Source organism: Nymphaea colorata, chromosome 10, assembly GCF_008831285.2.
Source record: "Nymphaea colorata isolate Beijing-Zhang1983 chromosome 10, ASM883128v2, whole genome shotgun sequence".
Classification (NCBI taxonomy): domain Eukaryota; kingdom Viridiplantae; phylum Streptophyta; class Magnoliopsida; order Nymphaeales; family Nymphaeaceae; genus Nymphaea; species Nymphaea colorata.
In genome coordinates this window covers 2,092,548-2,113,850 of record NC_045147.1, presented here as the reverse complement: position 1 = coordinate 2,113,850, position 21,303 = coordinate 2,092,548, and the positions used below count along the sequence as shown (strand labels likewise).

General features: G+C 38.9%; 2 protein-coding genes across 3 annotated transcripts in view; one reads left to right on the top strand and one right to left on the bottom strand.

Moving 5' to 3' along the window:
* LOC116263153 (uncharacterized) overlaps positions 1 to 15,164 on the top strand; it is a 35,436-nt gene extending 20,272 nt beyond the window's left edge. The window contains exons 4-6 of one of the 2 annotated variants that reach the window (XM_031642769.2): positions 4,098 to 4,173; positions 13,758 to 13,916; positions 14,785 to 15,164. In XM_031642769.2, coding sequence (XP_031498629.1) covers positions 4,098 to 4,173; positions 13,758 to 13,916; positions 14,785 to 14,886 — 337 coding nt within the window. In that variant the 3' untranslated portion in view covers positions 14,887 to 15,164. The remainder of the gene's footprint in view (positions 1 to 4,097; positions 4,174 to 13,757; positions 13,917 to 14,784) is intronic. The other variant, XR_004174576.2, reaches the window with a different exon arrangement.
* LOC116263154 (uncharacterized) lies at positions 15,111 to 16,058 on the bottom strand. Its single transcript, XM_050080303.1, has one exon. It carries the CDS (start codon positions 15,868 to 15,870, stop codon positions 15,496 to 15,498), a length of 375 nt encoding a protein of 124 aa, XP_049936260.1. The 5' UTR covers positions 15,871 to 16,058; the 3' UTR covers positions 15,111 to 15,495.
* Between the last annotated feature and the right edge of the window lie 5,245 nt (positions 16,059 to 21,303).

Genomic DNA, 21,303 nt, shown 5'->3' with positions numbered 1-21,303 from the left:
CCCGCCCTCCCCCTGCCCTCCCGACCCCTTTCTCCCCGCCCTCCTCTTGCCCGACAGAAGGAGGGGGAGCGGCGAGGGAGACAGAGGAGGAGGGAGAGGGGGAGTAGAGAGGGAGAGGGAGAGGGGAGCAGAGAGGGAGAGGGAGAGGGGAGCGGGAGCAGAGAGGGAGGGGGAGAGGGGGAGCGGAGAGGAGGAGGGAGTGGGAGAGGGGGAGCGGGAGCAGAGAGGGAGAGGGAGAGGGGGAGCAGAGAGGGAGAGGGAGAGGGAGGGGGAGAGGGGGAGCAGAGGGCGGGAGTCGGGCCGGGCCCAGCCCGGGCCAGGTTTTTCCCGGCCCGGACCCGGGTCGGATCGGGCCGGGCCGGGCTGGCCCATCGACGGCCCGGCCCGATGCCCAGGCTTAGATTGGAGTGCCAAAGAACAAAGAGGGAGTTGCCCTTTCTCAGAGAAAGTGTGTACTTGGTTTATTGCAGGAAACAACATGCTTAGAGCAAAACTTGATAGCATGTCAATGAATTCCAAAGTTCATCTTCATGATGATGAATAAGAGCTTGTAGACAGCACATTAGGTTGTGATTGGGAAACTTCTATATTTGACGGTTACCAGGCCGAATATATCCTTGGCCTTTGGAAAGCTTAGCTAGTCTATGGATAAGCCTATGAGAGTTCATTGGGAAGCAGCCATGATTGTCTTTAGGTTTTCAAAGTCATCTTCAGAGAGGGGACTCTTGTTTCAAACAGGGTCTTCTTTAGATATGAAGGTATATTATGATGATGACTATGTAGGTTCTATTGATGATATGGAATCTACTACTGGATTCTGTGTGTTTGTTGGGAATAATAATAATATATCATGGAGGAGTAAAAGCAAACAATAGTGGCCAGGTCTAGTGCAGAGTCAGAATATTGAGCTATGACTCCAACTACTTTTGAGATGACATAAATAAGATTGATGGTGGATGGCCTTAGTGTTCAAGTAAAATTACTCAGCTACCATTGTGTGTGGGAGACCAATAGAGATGATATGTGATAATAAGGCAACTACACATATTGTTAATAATCCAGTTTTTCATGAAAGGGCAAAACATATTGAAGTGGCTTGTCATTCTATTCGTTATTGTGTGCAGGCCAGAGCTATAGCTAACATTCATGTTACTTCAGAAAGGCAAGTTGTAGATATGTTCGCAAAACCTCTTCCTATTGGAGATTTTACTAGATGTTGTGACAAACTGAGCATAATAGATTTTTATTTTCCATTTTGAGGGGGGAGCAGTGGAAAATAAAAGTTATAGTTAGTAGGTGGTTATTTGTAATTTCTTTAAGTTTGTGTTGCCCTTATTCTTTTATTAATTTTAGTCCAAGCTCTCTTTAGTATTTTCTGTTTTAGTCTTGGACTACTTTCATAATTCCATAGCTTTGCCCTAATCTCTTTTAAGGTGAGATTAGGGTTAATGCAATGATGACTTCTTCTCTTTCATTCCTTTTGTCACAACATATAATATGTATATATAAATATATAGTAACAAGCGACAAGTGTTCTCTTATTTAACATAGACAATTACAAAAAAGCACACATCTCAGTTTGATTCTATCGGCTTGAAAAACTTTGATGTGCTAGAACCATGGGTTGAGGAAGAACCAACTATAATATTTGATGATGATGATCTTCAATGTTTCAACCTTAAAGCTGAAAGAACATACATTTGCTGATGAAGGAGAGCTTGCTGGATATGTCGGTGAAAATGTTCAACTTCATGAAGATGAAGATGGAAATGAAGATGATGAAGATTGTGAATGAGAGTCGAGGACTCGAGAGTGCTTTCATTTGTTATATGTATTGACATTGAAAATTTTCACCATTTCATGATCATCTTGTGATGTAATGTATAACAATTAAAACTTGTTTTTTTGATGTGTTATCTCATAGATTTATGGAGCTTATGATTTATGAATCTCTGATTATGATATATATTATGTTATGTTTTCCTCCTTGATGTGCTAGAAGTATAATGATATTGTTATAAATTATGAATGTTTATGAATGATGAATTGTAACTTCATGGCTATAATAAGCCTACTATTTTGTACATGTTTTCATGAAGAACATATTATTCTTGATTTTTTATCTATTTTTCCTTTTTTTTTCTATAGTAAAAAATAAATTTACTAGTGTTTAAAAACTCGCCGAGTCAAGTTGACTCGGTTGATTCCTTTTGACTTGGCCTTCTAACAAGTTAACCCAGTAAGGGGACTCGGTTTTTGTCAAAACTTGGCATGACTCAGCCGTGACTCAGTTTGACTTGGCCATAACTCAGCCGAAACTTGGTACTCAGCCAAAACTTGTTTGACTTGGTGAAGTCTAGTGATAAATTTTGTATTTTGTAACTAACAAGGCCATTTGTTTATTAATTACTTAAATTTTGACATGAATCTTCTAACTTATTCAAATATAAGAATTTAGAATGATTTCTCATTTATTGAATGTATATATTACAAATGAAAAGATAAGACTAATTAGGTTTAACTTCTTATACGGTGTATTATTTCCAGTTTTTAGGGCATTGGACTCTTTACTTATGGATTTTTAGTTTTATATCATATTAACATATATGTCAAAGTTGGTAACCATTAGATAGTTGTAAATGTTGAATGTGTTGATCCTAGTGTTTGATTTTTATTGATTTGTTTTTTCATTGATATATTGATTCTTGCCACACAATTTTCTTTGAAAAATGCAATTATAGATCTTGTTATCAAAAGAGATAATATGACTTAGTTCTTACAACTTTTTTATATTTGAATGACAAGTTATATATTGTTTTCTTTTAAAACAATAGTTAACAAAACCCGGCCCAAGTCACTGAGTTGACCCATCGAGTGACGAGTCAAGAACGAATAAGTCGAGTCTCGAGTCATCAGGTTTTAAAACATTGAAATTTACGATACATTATGATATTTTACGATGCAATGTATCTTAATGCCGGACTAATACAGTTTACGATACTCTTTTTACAACATTGGTTTCATACCTTACAGTGAAGAAATTGGAAAAAATCCCTTTCTCCCAATGGGAATCAGTCATCCATGCACAGATCTGTGCTTAAATCAGCTATTTCATGATGAAATCGATGATTTCCCTTTAAAATCAGCACAATATCCCCCTCATCTAACTGTAGGATGAGTTTAGAAATGAAGGAGAGGTGTCTTTTAAAAGATAAATCACATTGGCACAGGGTGGGGGGTGGCTTCAAACCTTCTTTTCACGAGATAGACCTGTATCATACGATAGGGGGCTTGTATCAAGATGTGCAATACATGCACGATACACCACTTGTTTATGGAACACATGGTATTATATCGTATTTTTAAAACATGATGGTACATGTCGTACGATATGCCCTCATATGATAGTATATGTACAGCATTGGATGTATGGATTATAAACCCCAAAGCTGATGGTATATGGCTGCCGTTTAATAGTTGAATTACTGCTGCCACCATAGCCACAAATATTGCAATATTAATGAAAAAAAATGAAAAAAGATTTTGAAAACTGAACAAGTACACGATATTTTCAAAAAGCATTAAAAATGTTTTTTCGTGATTTCATCATGATATTTTTTTGATTTTTTTTGATTTTTTCAACTTTATTTTCATTGTTTTATCTAGTTTATTTTAACAAGATATTTTATCTCTTCTTATTAGTTTCTCATTTATTTTATTTTTAACTAATATTTTGCCGAAAGATACCCAAGAAATACCTGGCCGATAAAAACCCGAGAACGATATCTGCAGTTGTGGCTGCCACTAATATTTTGTTACAGGCCAAAATTGTATCTATGGGTCATGGCATAGATATATGCCCCCTCTCCTTTTTGTTTTCACTTGCCTTAATAGGAATTTATATGTTCTTTTTCTTTCTCTTCATACTTTTATGTCATGATTTGAAAGAAGGAATCAGGTTTGGCTTTTTATAATCAAATTTCCACTAACCTCTCTCTCTCGCTCTTTTCTTTGTCTTTGTATTTTTCTCTAGGCAATATTTGTAAAATATTGCTGTCTTATGTTATCTAGTGGTCTCAATTTATTATTTGTTGCAGTGATGAAGCCATTTCAGTATTATTGGCTGCCTCAGGACAATCGTTGACTGATTTTTCTGCTAATGGAGTGAAAGAGGTATTTTATGGACTTGAAATTTGTCATTTCTCTAATAAGCAAATTCAATTATTGTATCTAACCCTTGGTTCCCTTCTGAGCAGATTTTTCTCATTTATGTGCAGTATGCAGGCTTGGTGACTATTGGATGCCTTTATTTTTTTGCTTATTTTAGGCTTATATAATTTGGAATCTATCCTATTTTAAAAGGCTCTCCTAGGCTTGTACCCGGATCCTAGGCCTGCTATTTGCCTAAGCTAGCTGTTCCTAGGTGATCTATAGGGCTGTTCAACGAGTCAAGCTAACTCGAGCTCGACTCGAACTCGCTCGATAAACTTGACTCGAACTCGATTCGTTTATTAAACGAGTCGAGTTCGAGTTAAGAAATGAACTTGACAACCTAAACGAGTCGAACTCGAGTTAAGTGCGCTCGGCTCGGTTAAGCTCGATAAAGAAAATATATAAAATACGTCTCATAAAATTATCAAAAAAAGTAGATTGCTCAAATGGGTATACACGTGACTGGTATGTGGGAGGTTCCATATTCAAGTCGATATGCTGCCTCTTCCTTTAAAAAATAAATTTTTTAATGAAAGGCTTGGCTCTGTTCAAGCCAATCTTCAGCTCGAGCTGAATCGAAACTCAAGCCGAGTCGAGCTCGAGCTAATGAAATCGAACTGGAATTGAGCTCGAGCCGAGCTTGAGTTCCTTTCAAGACAAACGAGCCGAGTTCGAGCTCGCTCAACTCAGCTCGAATTGCTCATGAACAGCCCTAGTGATCTGCCACTTGAAAATGCCTAGAAGATCGCTTAGAATGCATAGGCTTACTTGGGCGCTCAATGGCTTTGAATTTTTCTTTGATGACCTAAATTATCATTCTATTTTTCCTAGTGTTGTTAAGTGCGTGCATGTGAAGGCATGGTGCACACACCTTACAACACATCAAGCCATTCCATGCACCAAAAACGGTGATGAGGCACAAGAAGACCTGATGTCTGTGCCTCAATGGGATCAGGTGTACACACAGTATGATGTGCTTGTGGTGCTTGAACTGTGTGCTTCATGCACTTTTTTTTTCTATTTTTAAAAGCAAAGATGCTTATTGCTGAGAGAAACACTATGTCTTTGAGAACCAAAAAAATAACAATAAGAATAATAAAAACCGAGCAGATAGTGCAGCAGTTCTTGTGAACGAAAAATCATCTGAGAATAACATCACAATATATATACCCCGAAGACCATTGAATGGCAGGGATGCTGAGGTCACCTCAAGTATTCCAAACAACTTGTTGGCCATGGTTGATAAAACCCCACAACCATCGAATGGCAGGGACAAGGTAGCCTCGGTGTCGAAGACCTGTGGCAGGGACAAGGTTGCCTCGAGGTCGAAGACCTATGGTTTGAAGGTGTTAGGCCCTGCTAACAAGTTCTTCACAATAATATCAGACTTAAGGCTGTTGACCCCAGCTCCTGCAAATGCACTAAAACCTTCCATTAAGGTTTATCCCTGCCAACGAGTTAACATATACAGTGTTATGGGTCTGGGTTTATTACCTTGGACTCTAGTGCCCCAACCCATAAGACAGACCTAACTGGGAGCCTTGTAGCCCCGACTCACTCTAGACCCTATGGAAAACAACAAACTCTACCAAACATAAAGTGTAAGTAGACCCAAGACAGCCGAACCCACTTCAGATTTGGGTCTGAAGTCTAACATTTATTGCCCCCTTCAGATCACACCTTGTCCTTTAGCTGTGAAGTCGGAAACCTTGCCTGTATGTTGTCTGCTCCCTCCCAAGTAGTGGGAAGGTCTTCATAAGTAGACCATTCTATGAGCCATTCTGTCTCCAGCTTCTTCTTTTTCTTCACCCTTCTTGTGCCCAATCTTCAGTAAGGGAAAAGGGCAGCGGGATCCTTTAGGACAGGGGCAGCTTCAGCTCTGGAAGGCAGATCGTAGCTGGGTTTTAGCTTGGAAACATGAAACACAAGATGAATGAGGTTTCCCTCGGGAAGGAGCAGTTCATAGGCCAGGGATCCACTTCTCCTTTTACTTGATAAGGCCCAACGAATCGGGGGGCCAGTTTGGCCGTGCCGCATGAGGTCACATGGCCTAGTCCATGTGGGGGTCTGCACTCTATAGAGATAGACCCAGTGCCCAACTTGAAAACTGCAGGTCTCTGCATTTCCAATTGTATTGTATAATCATCTTATTATGAGTTGTCGCCAAATGCTGCTTGAGATCCGTGAGGATTGCATCTAGACAGTGTAGTTGGGTATCAACTTCTTCTTCGCATGCAGTTTACTAGCTGATGATGATGTTTATTATTGGAAGTAGAAAGGGGCAAGAGAGATAGAGGGAGAAAGTGAGAGGACGAGAGAGAGAGAGAGAGAGAGAGAGAGAGAGGAAACTTTTCTTCATTCTTCATGTAATCCTAATCTCATATTAATATGAGACTAGGGTGTGTTACCAATTTTACAAAATTAGTCCACTAAACATAAGACAATAATTAAGTGGACCTCTTTCAACTTTCTAATATTTCAGAAAGCCTCCACCCAACTATTATAAGTATTAACACTCCCCCTCAAGCTGGTGCATAGATGTCAATCATGCTCAGCTTGTTACATCCTCTCAAGAAATCGCCGATGGGAAGAACCTTAGTGAACATATCAGCAGCTTGATCTTCAGAAGAGACATGAATGGTGTCAATGGCTCCTTCTTGTACCAAGTCCCGAACATAATGACAATCTACTTCAATGTGTTTAGTCCTCTCATGGAAAACAGGGTTATTTGCAATGTAGGTTGCTGCTCTATTGTCACAGTACATTTTCATTAGGAATGTCACTAAAATCCCCAATTCTAGAAGCACGAATTTGACCCAAGACATTTCAGCCGCAGTTTGAGCCATAGCCCTATATTCAGACTCAACACTAGATCTAGCCACCACATTCTGTTTCTTGTTTCTCCAAGAAATAAGATTCCCACTGACAAAGACACAAAAACCCGTAGTCGATTTCCTATCATCTACTGACCCTGCATAATCAGTGTCACTATATGCTTCTATGTCCACACATGCTCCCTTTTTGAACCATAACCCCTTTCCTGGGGCTGATTTCAAATATTTTACCACCATTAGAGCAGCCTCCCAATGAATTTTCCAAGGTTTTTCCATGAATTGACTTAACTTGTTCACAGCAAAGCTGATATCAGGTCGAGTGATAGTCAAGTATAAAAGTTTCCCTTTCAACGATATGTAAGAACGGGAGTCAAAAGCCTCTGAGTCATCATCATGAATATGAATTCGAGGATTCATAGGAAGTGTAGCCGGTTTGGCTCCCAATAACCCTGTTTCCTGTAGAAGATCAAGAACATATTTCCTCTGAGACATCACAAGTCCTTTATTACTGCGAGCCACTTCAATGCCAAGAAAATAACGAAGTGGACCAAGATCTTTTTTGACAATGTGTTTCTGTAGAAACTCCTTTGTCTGAGTTAACTCATGAATACTTTCTCCAGTGAGGACAATATCATCAACATATACAATCTATATCACTATACCAGAAGTCCCTCTCTTGATAAACGAGTGATCAAACTGGGATCTTTGAAATCCACACTTAGAGACAACCTCACTTAGCTTATGAAACCATGCACGAGGGCTTTGTTTAAGCCCATAGATAGCCTTTTTGAGTTTCGTACCTTGGAACACTCCCCCCTGCCGTTCGAAACCAGGTGGTTGTTGCATATAGACTGTTTTAGAGGGATCACCACATAAAAATGCATTTTTCACATCAAGTTGGAAAAGAGGCCAATCCTGTTGAACTGCAAGAGATATAATAAGGCGAATAGTACCTAATGGTCCTAACCGTGCCACAGGCGAAAACGTCTCGAAGAAGTCCACACCATAAGTTTGTGTATAGCCTTTAGCAACAAGACGAGATTTGAAGCGCTCTACAGACCCATCAAAATGATATTTGATGGTGAAAACCCATTTGGAGCCAACAACGTCACAATTCATCGGTGGGTCCACCAAGTCTTAAGTCACTCTAGAAAGAAGAGCATCCATTTCCTCCTGCATGGCTTGCTTCCATCGTGAATCTAACGAGGTTTGGTGGTGAGAGGTCGGAATAGTATGACTATACATAGCTCGGTCAAACTGTACCAAACTCGTGCTCACATGGTCCATAGAAACCGGTTAGAGATAGGATGTCTTGTGCACTGTCGCTGGCCCTTGCGAATGGCGATGGGTAGATCATCTGCATAATAGTTATCATTTCTTCCTGAGTCAGTCTTATCATTTGAACTTGCCTCATGAGAAGACTCTGGTGGACGGTTGGGAGAAGGATCTTGACGCCGATTATAGACTATTGGAGATTTAAGAAAACGATCACAAGACTGTGGTTGAGAGGAAGGGATAGACTCAAGTGATACTAGGGGAATAGGAAGAGGAACAGACACGAGGAGTTCAGTCACAGTGGTATTTGATGTGAAGTAAGGACGCGACTTAAAGAATGTAACATCCGCACTGATAATCTCTTTCTTGTTCTGGGGATCAAAACATCGGTAGCCTTTTTGATTGGCAGGATATCCAATGAACACACATTTGACGGTTTGGGCTGCAAGTTTGTTTTTGTTTGGGCCCAAGATGTGTACAAAGCAAGTGCATCCAAACACTTTAGGAGGAATATGAAACAATGGTCGATCTGGATATAGTATTTGAATGAGAATACGTTCTTGGATGGCAGACGAGGGCAATCTGTTAATGAGGTAGCAGGCAGTAAGAATAACATCACCCCAAAAATATGCAGACATATGAGTATGCAACATGAGAGTGCGGGCCACGTTTAGAAGTTGTTGATGTTTGCGTTCAACAACACAATTTTGTTGGGATGTGTGGAGACATGTATATTGTGGGCGAATCCCATGATTGGCATAGAATTGAAGTAGAACCGAGGATTTAAATTCAAGAGCATTATCAGTGCGAATATTTTTGACAATAACACCAAACTGAGTTTTTATTTCAATGACAAATTTTCTGAATAATACAAATGACTTCAGACCTGTCCCGTAACAAAAATACCCAACTGACTCTAGTAAAATCATCAACCAGAACAAGGTAATACCAGAAACATGAACGAAAGGGAACACAACTTGGACCCCAAACATCAACATGCAGAAGATCAAAGAAACTTTGACTTGATGGACTCTGACTTGAAGGGAAACTACTACGTGTATGCTTGCCTAACTGACATGCATCACATAAGAACGACTTTGATGCAGGAATGTTTGGAAAAATACGACGAAGCTTGGACACAGGAGGATGACCCAGTCTGAGATGCCACGGCAAAGGAGAAGACTTCGATGTGAAGGAGGATGCAGCAACATCGATAGGGACAGAGAGCAAATAGAACCCCTCCCGTTCATGGCCGCCACCAATCATCTTTCTAGTTTGTAAGTCCTGAAAAGAACATGAACCAGGATAAAAAAATGACTCTACATTGTAAATCTCTAGCCAATTGCTTAACAGATAACAGGTTAACAGGAAATCGTGGAGCATATAGCACATGTGTAATGGTGCCAAAAGGTGTGAGATAGATATCACCACTGCCCAGAATAAGGGACAACTTGCCATCAGCTAACCTGACGTGCTGTGGTGTAGTGAACTTGGTGAACGATGAAAACATCTATGGCTGATTACAACAATGCTTGGATGCTCCTGAGTCAATCATCCATATCATACCTAGGTCACTGGTAGGGGCACCAACAGAGAAAGCTGAGTCTATGGTAGGTAGTTGTGCTGGTTGAAGTAGGAGTAGATTTTTGAGCAAGAACCAGATCATATTCTTCCTTCCTTAAGTTGAGAGAATATAATGGAGATATAGGAGTAGGAGACTCAACGATAGACGCCGTAACCTGTGAAGAAGTCGCAGTAGAAGAAGATCCTTTTCCTGCATTCGTCCTTCCTCCACCACGTCCTTGAGGACCAGCAGAATGTAGGTGGGGATGTTTGTCCCAAAATCGATCCTCTAAGTGCCCTAATTTACCACAATAGGAGTACTGAAATCTGCCACGTCCTGCACCATGACCTGTACCACGTCCCCTAGATTCAACAAAGGAACTATGGCCACGTCCACCTGACATCACAAGAGCAGATACTGGGGTGTCATGTGTAGCCTGAGTAAGAGTGACTGCAAGGCGACTCAGTCTATTATAAGTATCTTAGGTCTGGAAGATCACTGCCGGTGAGAATTTGAGACTTCGCCACAGAATACTCTGAAGATAATCCAGAAAGAAACTTTGCTACCATACCAGGGACGTCTATTGAGGTATATGAACAAGGAAAGGAGGGAGAGTGTCCTATGGAGACAGAAAAAGAATGCAATCGTCTGTTTGGGCAGGTGTATTCTAAGAGAAGAGTTTGTACTGACAAGGTGATTGATGGTGAGAAGTCCGCTCCGAATCCCAATCTTACTTCTTCCTTGGATAACCCAAGTCATGCTCAGAAGCAACCTGTTGACAGAGAAAGTCAGATAGAAAATGAAAAGGAGGATCTTCATATTGCCTTGAGAAAGGGTGTCAGGTCATGTACCCAACACCCTATTGGTAACTTTGTATCTTACTCTAGATTGAGCACTGACTACAAATGTTTTGTATCCTCCTTGTCTATGGCTGTGATTCCCAGGAATGTTACAGAGGCTCAGAGTGACCCCAAGTGGACTCATGCTATGCAAGAAGAGATGGAGGCCTTAGACAGAAATCAGACATGGGAGGTGGTAGAGATTCCTGAAGCAGCTCATTTGATTGGGTAAAAGTGGGTTTACACCATTAAGTACAAATCAGATGGGAACATTGAGAGGTACAAAGCACGTTTGGTGGCCAAGGGATTTAGTCAGAAATATGGGATCGACTACTTAGAGACGTTTGCCTCAGTTGCGAAGATGAATACTGTTAGAGTTATTATTTCTTTGGCGGTGCTGAAGGGTTGGGAGATGTGCCAACTCGATGTTAAAAATGCATTTCTCAACGAAGATCTCGAAGAGGAAGTATATATGTGTATGCCCCTGGGTTTTGAGAGACCTGAAAAATGCTGTAAACTAAAGAAGGCTTTGTATGGGCTCAAACAGTCTCCCCGGGCATGGTTTGAACGTCTCAGACTTGTTATGAATAAACATGACTACAAACAAGGAAATGGAGATCATACCTTGTTTGTAAAGAGGATAGAGGGTAAAGTTACTCTACTGTTGGTTTATGTTGATGATATGATTGTTACAGGTGATGATGAAGAAGAGATAGCAAGATTAAAGGGTTTACTATCGGCTGAATTTGATCTCAAGGACTTTGGCAAGCTGAAGTATTTTCTTGGTATTGAAATTGCCAGATCAGGTACAACTCTTGTGCTTAATCAAAGGAAGTATACCTTGGATTTACTGAAGGAGACAGGAAAACTGGGATGCAGACCAGCTTCTACTCCTCTGGATGCTGGGCACAAATTCGGTAGCAAGGATGGAGAACTTTTGTGTGAAGAAGCTAATAGGAAATATCAACGTCTAGTTGGTAGATTGATATACCTCACTCTGACTAGATCGGATATCACCTTTGCTGTAAATGTGATGAACCAATTTACGCATGCACCTACGGATGCACACTTGAAGGCTGTAGATAGAATCCTGTGTTACTTGAAGAAGAATCCTGGCAAGAGACTTCTATATGTGAAACAAAGGTCTATAGAAATTGAAAGGTATTCTGATGCAGATTGGGCAGATTGTGTTGACACCAGAAGATCTACTTCAGGGTACTGCGTTTACTTGGGGGGAAATCTAGTTGTTTGGAGAAGCAAGAGACAAGATGTCTGTTCCCGCTCAAGTGCAGAGGCTGAATATAGGGCAGTTGCTACTGGAGTATCAGAGTTGTTGTGGCTAAAGATCTTGTTGACTTATATTGGATAGAGATTGAAGGGGCTATGAGGATGTATTGTGATAACAAGTCTGCGATTAATTTGGCTAACAATCCAGTGCTTCATGATCGAACAAAGCATGTTGAGACTGACCGTCACTTCAGAGAAAGAATTGATGCTAGGGAGTTAACATTACCATACATGAAGTCTGAAGACCAAACTGCTGATATTCTAACTAAAGCTTTACATGTAACTCCATTTGAGAGAAATGTATCCAAGTTGGACATGTTTGATATGTATGCCCAACTTGAGGGGGAGTGTTGATGGATCTTGTTGTATGGGTCCGGGTTTGGACCCGATCCATTGTGTCCTGGTTTGGGCATACTTATACCATTGTAAACCCTAATCTTGCAAGTTAATGAAGTTTCTAAGAGAGAGAGAGTCTGGCGGCTAGTGGGCACCAGACCTCCTCACCTGTGGTTTTTTCCCTCTAGTTGAGGGTTTTCCACGTTACATCTGTGTTCGATCTTCGGTTCTTGTGCGTCTATTATTTCTACAATTAACATGTCACGAAATGTTATATAAATGTAATATCATGCATTTGAATTGTTTGTTACTATAACTTGACTGTTTTTCCTTCACAAACGCTTCTGTTTTGTTGTCAATTTTAACATTTAGTATTGCATTCTATTGGTTTCCCTTTTTGAGATGGCCCACATGATGTTCCTAGTCCTGCCTGGGTTTTAGGATCGAACTACCTAGGCTGTGCCTAATGCTTTTGACAACATATTCTATAAAAATGTGTGTGTGACTATGTGTCTGCGTGCACATTTATTTGAATTATTCATATTATTTTAACAATCTTTATGTGTTTGTATATATGACTATATGTAATAATATCATTTGATGTTGCATTTCTACGTTTTTTGCTACCACTCAAAGCACCTAGCCCAGCCTAGGCATGCCTCATCCACCTCCGTAATGCTTTTAACAAAATAGGTTTATCGGTTGCCTTATGTCTCTCCCTTATTGTCATGCCTCTAGAAGCAGGAATGTATAGTCTGAATCTGCAGAGAACTAGAAGGTTTAAGTAAATTATTATAAGTTTGTGTCTTTGATCTTAGGCATATCTGTTTTAGGTGTGGCTAATGTTCTGGCGTATGCTTGGCAGTGGTTTAAGCGTATTAGACGAACTAGTTTGCAAGTGAAAATGGGTGCCCAATTTCCTCTTTTTGGTTTTCATTTTTCTTTTTCACAATGTGCTGGTTTGTGCCTCCTATGTCATGCCACCCATATTTTAGTCTGGCAGTGCCTTGAGCATATTGGCCTAAAACTGGTTTGCAAGTGTGCTGATTTTCTTCTTGCTGTTTTTTTTTTCTCTTTTTCTTAATTTGTTATTTTGTGCCTCCAGTCTCATGACACCCATACTTGTGTCTTGCTGTTCGATACTGGCAGTCATGTGGGGTTTCCTAATTTGTGTTAGAGGGAGAGAGAGCCTGATTTCCTCATAATGTGCATGTCCTGTTTTTCTCATATTTTATCTTGCCATGTAACAATACTGGCGTTCATGCGGAGTTGCTCCATTCTTCTTTTTTGGAGAAGGGGGAGAGAGAGGGTACAGCTATGGTGGTTATTATCGTTTAGTTTGTTTGATTTGTTTGTCTTTTTGCCACTTAGTCTGCTTCTGAATCTCTTGTATTATAACATGTGGTGCAGGTCGCCCACAACACGGCTTTATCAATTGCAAGCTGCTGCACAAGAAGATTAGTGCGATTGGATTTATCGTGGTGCCGCAAGTTGACAGATGAGGCGCTTGGTTTGATTGCAGATTCCTGTGTCTCACTTCGGGAGCTAAAGCTGTTTGGGTGTACTCAGGTATGCTTGAATTATGTATCATAGACAACCTTCCTTTGCATTTCTTTTTTTCTTAATGGTCACAACTGGAAGCATGTTTTCTTTTTCACTTCCCATATCCATTTTATTTCCTGTAGATTGTGATTTGTGAAAGCCATTTTGCTGTGTGTTTTCTCCGTACACATGAAAGCCTTAACATGCCTTCTATTTATGGAGGTTGGGATGCCTATTAGTGCTAAGTTGCTGCTTTAGCCACCTGTTGATTTGCCTACGTTAGTGATTCGTATTTCATTTGCTTTTTTAAGTTTCCATAGTTCTATAATCATGCTTCTAGTTTTTTTGTTCATGATTCTTATTTGTTGCCTAGATTGTGGTGAATTTCAGATCTTGACAGTAGCGGAACTACATGGTGGCTGGTATGAGCAGCTGCCCAGACCAGCCACACAAAATCTCTTTATGTTCATATGAGGGCCTTCAATTATATAATTGTTTTATGTACTGGTTCCCCTTAAAGTATGAGAATTTTTTTTGAAATAATGCACCTTAGCCCAGAATTTCTGTCGCTGCCACTGCACTTTGGTATTCTATTTTTTTTTTAGTTCCTGGCCTTCCATGATTATGTCTTATGTTGGACTATCAACCTCTTTGTATGCTAATCAATGAATAAACTGCGTTGTGCACTGACTCGGATTGCTTGTTTTTGGTCATCCCCTCATCATACTCTTCAGTCTTCATAGAACTTGAACAGTTTTGATCCTAATTGATTCACTTTTGCAGAAAAGATTCTGTAAATGGTGTTTTGGATGGGTTTTTTTGGGGCGGCGTTGACAGAAACCCCCCTCCAAAAAGAATGCATGTAAACTCAACTTACATTTCCTGGCCTCTGCAGGTAACAGCTAAATTTCTGGATGGCCATTCAAACCTTCAGCTGCAAATAATTGGGTTGGGAGGTAATTGTTTGATTCCAAAGGATTTTGCTACCCCTATCTAAGTTCTTTCATCTTCATATGTGGGAAGAACGAATTTGGGGAGCACATTCATCCACTGCTTGAGAAAGTCTGCAAAGAGCTGTGCCCACGTTTCTTTTCCTGATCTTTGTTTGTATCTTTTTTTTTTTTTTCTTTGTCAATATTAGTTGCTGGAGTTTTGTTCCCTTCCAGCTAGTTTCCTGTACAAGGGCGAGGTGTATATGCATTTTATATTTTGACAGACTGATACATAAAGTCCATATACTCTTATTTCATCAATGAATACACGAATTACGTTTTAGTCTGTGAATGTCAAATGCTATGGCTGTCGTGCAAACCTAAGCTTCTTAACCTGCCTGGACAGCAACCGATGAGGTTTCATTTTAGATGATGAATGAAACCTGAGACTTTTCTACTTCTTGGAACTCGGCAAAGGATTGTCATCATACAAGGTAATGACTTGATACAAATTATGACACCTAACTTTGTATGTTTTTCTTTTGTACATTTCCATACTTTGCACAATACCATCGACGTTCAAGGGTACAACCAAAGACTCCGGAGAGTGACATGGTTGAGCGGTAAATTGCATCAGCTTTCTTTTGTGTTGAACTGAAAATACATGCAGTTCCTCAGTTACTTAAAGAAGTCTTGCACTTGAGGACCAAAGCAAGCATTACCAGGAGCGAGATGATTCCACATGAAGAACCTCCAATCCTGTGTATCCAATATGGGTCGAACTTGGCAAATCTCCTGTCAAGAGAGCGTGTGAAGCTGATTGCCATGATTAATCCCATGAGGAGGAAGGGCATCAACCACCTTGGGCTGCTTTCTTCATCTTCCAGCCTGATTGCAGGTTTCCGGTCAATGTAAAGGGGTGATAACATAGCAAGAACTGTGAAGGCCAAAGCCATTAGCTTCCTGCTGGTAGTAGAACTGCTGCTGCTGCTGCTGCATCTGCACATGCTGCTTCTTCTGCTGCATCTGCACATGCTGCTTCTGCCCATGTTGGTATCACAGGCCTCTGGCTGCAAGGAGGGGAGGAGGTTTGCAAGTATATATTCCTCTATCGGTGGTTTTGAGTCAATAGGAATCACCTTTAAAAACGAACCTGCCTGTATAAACTTTTGAACGCCATCAGATTCCCGTAGTTTTCCATTATATCTTTAGTTCGAAAACATGGCCGAATCGCTTTTTTTACTAATCACGGCCATAATTGAAAAAGAGCGAGCTGCTCGCCTAAAATTGTGGGTTCATCTTTCTTTGACTTCCATGAGATCGAGAGTGAGGCCATTTGTTAATAGTCACTAATTATGGCTTTTCCTGGACTTGTCTTTTTTTTTTTTTTGTTGATTTAGGTACGGAGACCATTTCGGTAGATGCTCGCCATTGCAGCTTGATAGAGAAGGCGGTTTAGCCAGGAGAGGGAATATGACGATGGATTAGAAAAATGTGATTTTATGTCCTGATGGTTCATCTGGAACCGGATGCCCGACCACGGTGGCCATCTGCACTAAGTCAGAAATGCCGAAAAGGTGGAATGTGCGGATGGTGCTGCACGGTCGACGCTTAGCCGCTTATTCAAAGTGATTTGCAGTGGAAGCCGGAAGCACGGCAACCAAAGATATGTCATACGTGTCAACAAACTTCTGCCAAGTTGCCAGCTTATTTTTTTAGACCATAGTAAAAAAAAAACTCATAATAGAAAAAATAGGTCGGCAGAATAAAATGGTAAAAAATACTATTTTTTTGAAAAGACACTAAAACTAAAAAAAGCGTGTTATTCCTATTTTTCTTTTTTTTTTCATTTAAATATTTCTTTTCACACTTTTTAATATCATACTACTTGTTCCTGTTTTCTAATTTTTATTTGTTGCTTATTTACTTTTTTTTTTGATGTTGTCCTATGAATTTAATTTAATTTTTCTTTAATTTGTAAGATTTTTATTTAAAAGAAAATTCCTGTATTCTTTTCGTATTTTTTTATGTTCGCTGTATTATACCACTCCATTTAAAATGTGAAAACAATATTTCTGACTATGTTTTACACGTGCATGATAGTCACAAAAAATCGTCTGTTTTTTGCCTCGTTTTCAAAATTTTCTGATATTGCCGAAGAGTTCTCAAAAGTTAGTATGATGCTGGCGAAGACTCGTTTTTAGAAATCTTTGTTTTCAGTATATCATAGCTTTGTTGCAGTACTAAATCAAAGAAAACAGATTCTTTCTTCAGCTTTACATTGTGTGTGTATCTTTGTTATAGTCTTTCTGCAAAGCCGTTGGAATTTGGGCTGTATCCAATCTTTATCCAGCTTGACATAGTCGAATACTTGATTAGGCTTGGATTTTAGATTCCGTTTGGGTCTTATTTTTGGAGCATAATCTGGAAATCGATTAGCTTAAGATGCACTTTTTACACATAATCTGGTGGTGGAATCTTTCTTAGATTTTAGTTAGATTTTGGACATGGATATGTTTTTGAAACTTTATAGTAAAACCAAATCTGATTACTAATTGAATTTTTTACAGGCTGAACTATTTCAGATTTAAATGGCAGAATCACGAAGATCCACCGTTGACAGCCCTATGCTAATGCACCTGTCTTATGCAGTAAGACTGCAATAAGTAGAGGAGGGGTGCCTGAAAGGGCATAGCACAACCGGACAGCAAACAACCGGACAACAAGGTGACTTATACACAAGGGGTTCATGGTTCATATTTTGTAGTCACTGTCGTCATGTTTTGGTGTGTTATTTTTTTGGGTCACAAACGATAGCAACCACGATACCTGAGTTGAGAGATATATCATCCATTCACCTAATGCCAAGTAAAAGTAAGAGCTTTGAAGGCATAACGGCAAAGCAATAACGGCAAAGTCTTACTGGTTTTGTGCTGCACGTGGTTTCTTTCAAGTAGACATTAAATAAAAACGCAGAGGATGGGGGATGGGTGCATACATTAGAGGATGAGTTGAATGATTAAATACAACAGAAAATGACAAACTTTCAAACCAGATCCCATCCATAAGATAAAGGAACTGTTGGGGATGTGACCAACTCCATTAACGACATCACTATGCGACTTGATACTCAGTACAGGTTCATGTCTTGTCAGCCCGTTAACTTAACTGGGGCTGGTACCGACCTCCTTGTTGAAAGGTTAAACAAGAAAAACAATTGAAAGAGACAAAAATTTTAAAGTGGTTCGGCCAAACCGGCCTACATCCACTATTCTCTCTGTTTTCAGCTTGTTGCATTTCTAGTAGAGAGTTGCCTTTATATAGAGGAGATACCTAAAAAGGACTTTTTGGGTTGTTACAAAAAAAATCATTCACTTTTGTTTCCTAAGAGATACGATTTTCATTTATAAAGTCTCCATATCTCCAATATGATTCATTTTGATGGACGAGAGTTGACTCTCTCCAAAAGTCTCCTGATTGATGAGAGTTGATTCCCTCCAATTGATGAGAGTTGATTCCCTCCAAGAGTCTTCTTGGTTGACAGGGAATGATAATGTTGCATTTATTGTCTTCATTAGTTTTGTGGGGTCTCCTTGATTGACAAGAGTTGATTGTCTCTAAGAGTCTCCTTGCTTGACAAGGAATGATAATTGTTGCGTTTATTGTCTTTAATAATTTTGTTAACACCACCCCCAAGCTCACTGCATCAGTAATAAGATTGAACTTGTTAATTATTTGATAATGGTGTTGTTCGCTAGGTGGCATAGTTAAAATATCTGGAACTTAATCTTTGGAGGAGATGTACTGAATTTTCAAATCTCTTCTAGCCAATTTTTCTCGAACAATAATAAAGGTCAATCTCTATATGATTGCTGTAGCTATGATACACAGGGTGGACTGCAAGATAGGATCCATCGATATTGTCGCACCATGATATGAGATGTTGTCATTGAGCAACAACAAGCTCTATTAATAAAAATGATAGCCACATGATTTTAGTAGCACTGTTGGCAATAGATTGATATTGAGCCTCAATGTTAGAACGATTGACAACTAGTTGTTTTTTAGCCATCCCTGAAACTGGATTAGATCCAATAAATGTTGCATATTCACTTGTAGACTATCTATCATCAAGACATCTGACACAATCTGCATCCCTGTAAGCATTAATATTAAGAACTGAACTAGGTTTGGTAACAAGACCATAATAAAATATCTTACGAGCGGGAACTTGTTGACAATATAAGAGATGTTCAGGTGAGTCATAGTAGAGTATTGAAGAGCTTCAGCAATTCTATGGTAAAGAATTTGAGCTTGTTAATCTGATATAGTCTATATGGATAAAGCATGAGAGCATGCCATGAGAGTTGAAATTGCTTTAGTTCTAAGCATACTTATTCTTTTGAGGAGCTCAAACACACATTTCCTTTGAGATAATATTAATTGATTGTCAACTTTTTTGCTTCTATTCCAAAAAAGAAATGAAACTCAACCAAATCTCTAATGGCAAGCATGATTTTAAATTGACACTGAATATATTTTTGGTGAGCTTGTTATAGTCATGCCATTCACATATACCAAAAACATATACAAGTATTTCTCATTTTCTCAAAATAAAAAGAGATAAAAATCTATTTGAGCTCATTTAGTTCCAAGATTTTGGAGAAATAGGCTAAGAGAGGGCAAACCATGCCCTAGGGGCCTGTTTTGATCCGTATAATACATGTTCAACCTTGCAGACATGATTTGGGAAAGAATGATTTTCAAATCTAAGAGGTAAGCCATATAAACTTTGGTTGAAATAAACTCATGTAAATATACATTTTAAGTATCCAGCTGATGTATTTTCTATTTGTGACTAATAGAAATAGTCAATACTATCTAAATTGTAATAGGTTTCAAGTAGAAGAAACTGAATTGATTAATTTGTACTGGCCGCCATAAGCACCTTTGGACAAATCACCTAGGTATGGATGTAGACAGCGAGTGAAATTGGTTATGTCCACGCTATAGAGGTGTTTAATGACCAAAATACCTTGAAAAAGTAAAAAGAAAAGTTTATAAAAAATTTCTCAAATAGCCTAACTGTCCTTTTTTTTAATGTATATTTGTTGCATACGCACCCCAATCCACCCAACTCAATCTTAACAATGAGATTCTGAAGTCCTTTTCCTATAAGACTAGCCATCGGAATGAGGCGAATCATTAGATGAATCCAGTCCTCATGAGACATGGATGGTGGGGCAGATGTAAGGAAAATGACAAAAAATGATATATATATATATATATATATATATATATATATATATATATATATATGTATATATATATATATATAGAGAGAGAGAGAGAGAGAGAGAGAGAGAGAGAAAGAGAGAGGAAAGGGAGATATATATATATATAGGTAGGTCTTAGATCGTTAGCTTAGGAATAATAACTGAATCATTTAAATGTGATGATTAAAGTGTTTTTCTTGCAACCTAACATCACTCATAGTATCTTAAGAATAGGTTGATGAAAAACATATGTTAAGTTTCTCCATTTTTGGAGTTTAATAATCTTTTTATAATAAGATAAAATGAATAGGTTCTTATAACATCAAAATGATGATAAAAAAATCCACATTTTTCATAAAAACAACTTGAACCAAAGCATATTTTATATAAAAATAGTTCTTAGGGATATAATAGAATGTTTTGTTTTGTTTTGTTTTGTTTTGCTTTTTTTTTTTTTGGGGGGGGGTGGGGGACAGGAATATGTATATATATATATATATATATATAGTGTGTAATGTTTTGTTTTGTTTTGCTTTTTTTTGGGGGGGGGAGGGGACAGGAATATATATATATATATATATTATATTATATTATATTATAGTGTGCAATGTTTTGTTTTGTTTTGCTTTTTTTATGGGGGGTGGGGGTGGAGGGGACAGGAATATATATATTATAGTGTGCAAAGTAGTACCAGCTCCCAATGCATGTTGAGAGGAACATACCAAAGTCAGAAACATAAATTAAACAAAAAACCTAGAAGACAACAAATTCATCAAATTCTGGTTTTGTTTTTGCCGGTTGGGGGGGGTTGAGGGGGAGGGGAGAGAGAGAGAGAGTTAAAAGAAACTTAATTAAACAAAGCAAGTGTGGAAAGATATACCATCAGTTCTCCCAACGTGTGTTGAGAGAGGAAAGACAAAGTTTAAGACAAAAATTGATAGAAACATTAGAAGGCTGGTACAAATTCATCAAATTCTGCCAGTGGCTAATTCTTATGATGAGATAAACCTCAGTTCAAACCATTGATGCAGATGTTATGAATGATTGTATGCCACATTTTGATTAATATCATTCTTGAGAGTTCAAATCGACGACCAAAATATAAATGGCTAGATCTTCCAAAGAAATCTCCATCGTTTAGGTCTATGAAATATGCTTTAGACCAAATAATAAATTTCTATCAAAAGACCAAGTAGATATGATGGC